Source organism: Tupaia chinensis, unplaced genomic scaffold (assembly GCF_000334495.1).
Source record: "Tupaia chinensis unplaced genomic scaffold, TupChi_1.0 Scaffold000567_1, whole genome shotgun sequence".
Taxonomy (NCBI): domain Eukaryota; kingdom Metazoa; phylum Chordata; class Mammalia; order Scandentia; family Tupaiidae; genus Tupaia; species Tupaia belangeri.
The window spans coordinates 3,045,563-3,050,014 of record NW_006160080.1 but is presented as its reverse complement, the minus strand read 5'-3'; the positions used below and the strand labels follow the sequence as shown (position 1 = coordinate 3,050,014).

General features: G+C 38.3%; 1 protein-coding gene across 1 annotated transcript in view; it reads right to left on the bottom strand.

Moving 5' to 3' along the window:
• Nucleotides 1-4,452, bottom strand: part of CDKL5 (cyclin dependent kinase like 5) — a 143,212-nt gene that overhangs the window by 56,715 nt on the left and 82,045 nt on the right. The window contains 2 exon segments of the mRNA XM_027775474.1: nucleotides 1,500-1,559; nucleotides 3,774-3,894. Of these exon segments, the coding sequence (XP_027631275.1) occupies nucleotides 1,500-1,559; nucleotides 3,774-3,894 (181 nt within the window).

Sequence of the window (4,452 nt, the reverse complement as noted above, 5' to 3'; positions counted from 1 at the left end):
TCCTCTCGGGATCTTGGGCACGCACGCACACGCGCCCGGCGTGAGTTTAAGCCACCGGGTCTGGGACTCGAACCACAGTCGACTACATGGGAGTCCAGCAACAAAGCCATTATGCTAACTGCTGGTCCCTGACAATCTAAAACTCTTTAAGAAATACGATAGACCAGGAGTTTTCTTTTACTACTATTAATTATTCTAGAGACATTTCTCTAATATCCCTCACTGGCTTTACAAATGCCAGTAACTTTGTGCTTCAGCAGACCTTGACCACAGAAAGATGTGTGCACAGTAAATGGTGTATGAGGAGCATACAGTCTCGGATCTAGGTGGCAACCTCAAGTACATGCAGGCTCAGACTAGGTCCTGCTCCCGAAAATCATAATGCTAAGGATACAGTTGCAATGCCAAGACTGAGATCTTTTAGATAGAGTATTCAATATCCCCTTTTTATTCTCCTAAGCACTTAAAAACTTTAGAATACAGCACGACTCGGGACCAGCAGTTAGCATAATAGCTATGTCGCTGAACTCCCATGTAGCCGACCATGGTTTGAGTCCCGGACCTGGTGGCTTAAACTCACGCCAGGCGCATGTGTGTGTGTGCCCCAAGATCCCAAGAGGAGAATGGAGGAGAAGGGACTGCAGTGTGGCCATACCCCTGGGGGGGGACTTCTTGCGTTCTGTCTCTCTGTCTGTCTGGCGAGCACACACACTCTATGGCAAAAACCTCTCTAAAAAAAAAGAATTTGAATATCATGAGACTGTTTGGGCATAAAACATTTTATGGGGCTTAATTTTCTTCCTGAATTATTATAAGGAATATTGAAAAGAGGAAGAGTCTTAGTTTATTCTTTTTTTTTTAATGTGCTTGCCGGGGAGAAAAAAAATACAAAGAGAGATAGAGAGAAGGAAAGAGAGAGAGCACCCCTGGACGTAATCATGACACAATCCCTTCTCCATTTCTCCAACCTATTGAGATTATGCACACCAACGCACATGTGCCTGTACTCGCCAGAGAGGAGAGAAACAGAATGGGAAAGTGAGAAGTCACCTCCCAGAGGGATGGTCATGCCGCAATCCCTTTTCCATTCTCTTCTCAAGATTTTGGGCAAGCATACACACATGCCTGGCTAGTAACATTCAAAATATTTTTTTAAATCCTACTCAAACCAGAATGCCATAGAGAAAGTCCTTAGAAGATTCATTTTCTGGGGGCATCAGGTGCTAGGTTTATAAATATATGCACATGCATGTATTTGATTTGAGTTAATTTTCATGAAACAAATACTATACATGCAAATTCTATATAAGCAAAATTCTGCAAAGCAAAGAGAAAACAGTAACTCCCCCTGAAATCAATTTTTCCACATACAACCCGATAGAATATTCCTCTGCTAATTTAAGTCAAAACCTAAAAATTACTTCCAATATGCCTTTAAAAGCTACTTATGTGTTAGATTAATTCTGTAAGTACCAGTACTCAATTTCTTTTTATCTTACCAAAGTCGCACAGTTTCAGAACATCATTGTGGCTGATTAAGAGATTTTCTGGTTTTATATCTGGAGTATCGAGATTAAAAAACAATTAGTAAAAATGTTCTATGTTCTCCTCATTGATGCTGTTACATCACTGTGATGGCACCTAATTAGAACTATCTAGAGTAATTTCAACAGAAAACTGGCAGCAAAACACAGAGTAACACATTTTATGCTAGTATAAAAAAGTTTCAATTAATTTTTTTTTGTGAAAAACAGAGACCATGATTAAAAAAAAAAAAGTTCCCCTTTAAGTCATAAATTAATTAGCTCTCTGAAAGGAATTTAAGAATGACTGAATCTAGGCCATCACATTTCAATGAAGTATTTCTACTTCATAAAATACTAATACAAATTTGGGGAGAAAGAATATAAAATGTTTACACCCACAAGATACCTTCAAAGTAACATGAGAGTAAGTAGCTAGCATTACCTTTACTGGAGGAACAAAATACATTTAAGACATGCTTTGTATAATAAGTCCTGTATTTACATATTTCTTTAGCTCTTCTTTTTGTCTCACAATTATCAATGCCCAATGCTGGAGCTACATTGATAAGTTAAGATTTCTATTTTTCCCTTTTTTTTTTTCTGGGAGATGAGGTAGGTGATGATGAGTAGAAATCCCCAGAAAATGAACTTGAATTCTCCCCCTACCAGGACTCTCACAGTTCTATTTTTAGAGTACTGTACCCATTGTCCATACCATGTGGTAGACTTGCCAAGGGAGAAAGGGTAGAGGGAGTGAAATCTGTAGATTGGAGAATTACGGTTTATACCATTAGTTCACAACCACCCATTCACTATACACTCAACCAAATCACAGCGCCATGCTGGAAAGGGAGCTAACGCAACTCCTGATTCAATTCCTCAAACTACGGAACAGACTATTACTGTTAAGTTGTTGGCAAAGTGATCAGGTATTTTTCTATGTTTTCTTCTATGCAAAAAGTGTGTCCCCAATAGAATCATTACCCTAGAGACTAGATGTCCAGTTGACTTGGAGATCTGTTCATGCCACCCCCAACTGTGATATGGCAATTGCTATGAGAATCAAATGCAAGAGAAATGTAAATTGTCTATTTCTACAAATAATAGGAATTGATATTCTTCATAAGATCTTTTATATTTTAATTTGCTAGGGGGTGTGTGAGCTCACCAGAGAGAGAAAGACAGAGAGGGGGGAGGGAGAAAGCACCCACCACCACCACCACCAAGGGTGAGTGGTCATGCTGCAATCCCTTCTCCCTTTCTCATCCTGACAGGATTTGGGGCACACATGCACATGCACCTGGCGTGATTTTCAAGCTACCAAGGCTGGGATTCCAACTACACCTTTGGCCATGTGGGATCTGGCTCCCTTACCCACTAGGCCACAGGAGCCAGGCCATGATTTTTAAGCTATTTTAAAAAGTGAGACTATTTTTAAAGCGATAGCCTTGTGTGTTTGTATAGGCAAATTAAAATGTAGCATTCCCTTCTCTGATAATTCAAACACAGTAAGTGATACTGCAACATTTTCTGATAAACATCTTTGAGTGTCGTTATTTTTTTAATGAATAATTATTTTATTTAACTGTATTTATTTATTTATCTTAATTTGACCAGAGAGGAACAGAGCAAGAGAGAGAGAAAGTAATAGAAAGAAGAGAGAGGGAAACTGAGAAACCAAGCCACCAGGTTCAGGACTCAAACCATGGTTGGCCATGTGGGAGTCCAGCCCCCTTAACTACCACGCCACCTGCCAGCCCCATACTGCAGACTTTTAGTCTAAGAGGAATGGTAAGTGAGTGACAATGGGGGTCAGTGACTTAGGGGCCACCTACAAATCCCTATTATGAGTTTTTCCTATTACCTGTCCTATCTATAGGACCAAAAGGCAATGGAGACCATCCCTTTGCTCTCCCTCCACACCCAAGTATGCTTCGAAGTTCACATCCATTGAACTTTTTTGTATCTCTAGATGTTTCTACAAATAAGTAGATCTGGTTATACAAATACAGGGATCTCACCACAATATCCAATTAATATTACAATCCATTCTCTTGGCGATACAAAAGGAGAACTAGAGAGCAAATGACTTCTCGTATCCCATATTAAAGTATTTGAATACATTAAAAATGTATTTAAATAGAAAAGTCAGTGCTTACAGAAATGTTAAGACACTAACATGTGAAATATTTTAGCTGTATTTAATATGTTCCTTAATGTCTTCCACTTTAGAAATCCTATACTCACCTCTATGGACGATATCATTCTTATGGCACCAGTGAATAGCTTTTATTAACTGATAGATATAACTTTTTACTTTTTCAGGTGGAACTCCATTTGGCATTTCTTCCAGCAATTCGAGCATATTCTAAAAAATAAAGAGGCATGAATCTCTGAAATTAGATAGGCCTACAAATTATGCATTAACTTAAAAAAAAGCATCTTGTATAACATATCTAATACACAGCATACACTTTTAAAATTAATTTGTATTTTATTCATTCATTCATTTATTTTATTTTGACCAGAGAGAGAGGTAAAGTGAGAAAGGAAGTCACCAGGTCTGGGCCTCGAACCGTGGTCGGCCATGTGGGAGTGTGTACAGTGCCTTAACCACCACGCCACCTGCTGGTTCCCACAACATGCATTTTCTCAAAACAATTGTTTGGCTTTACATTTACACTCCTTTTACATGCTGAATCAGGATATTGTATTAAACTGAGGTTTCCTTTTCTTTTTTTAAAGAAGAAATTTCATTTTTCTTACTGTCCAACGCTGGCCCTAATAACCCTCTGTACTTTTTGTTTCTTCTAAAGCCTTTTAGATATCATTTTAAAATTGTTTGAAGGGAAAGCAATACAAAATAGAGATGTGATACTGTAATATATCAAGTGGACACAAAAAGTACACATATCTTAATATAACT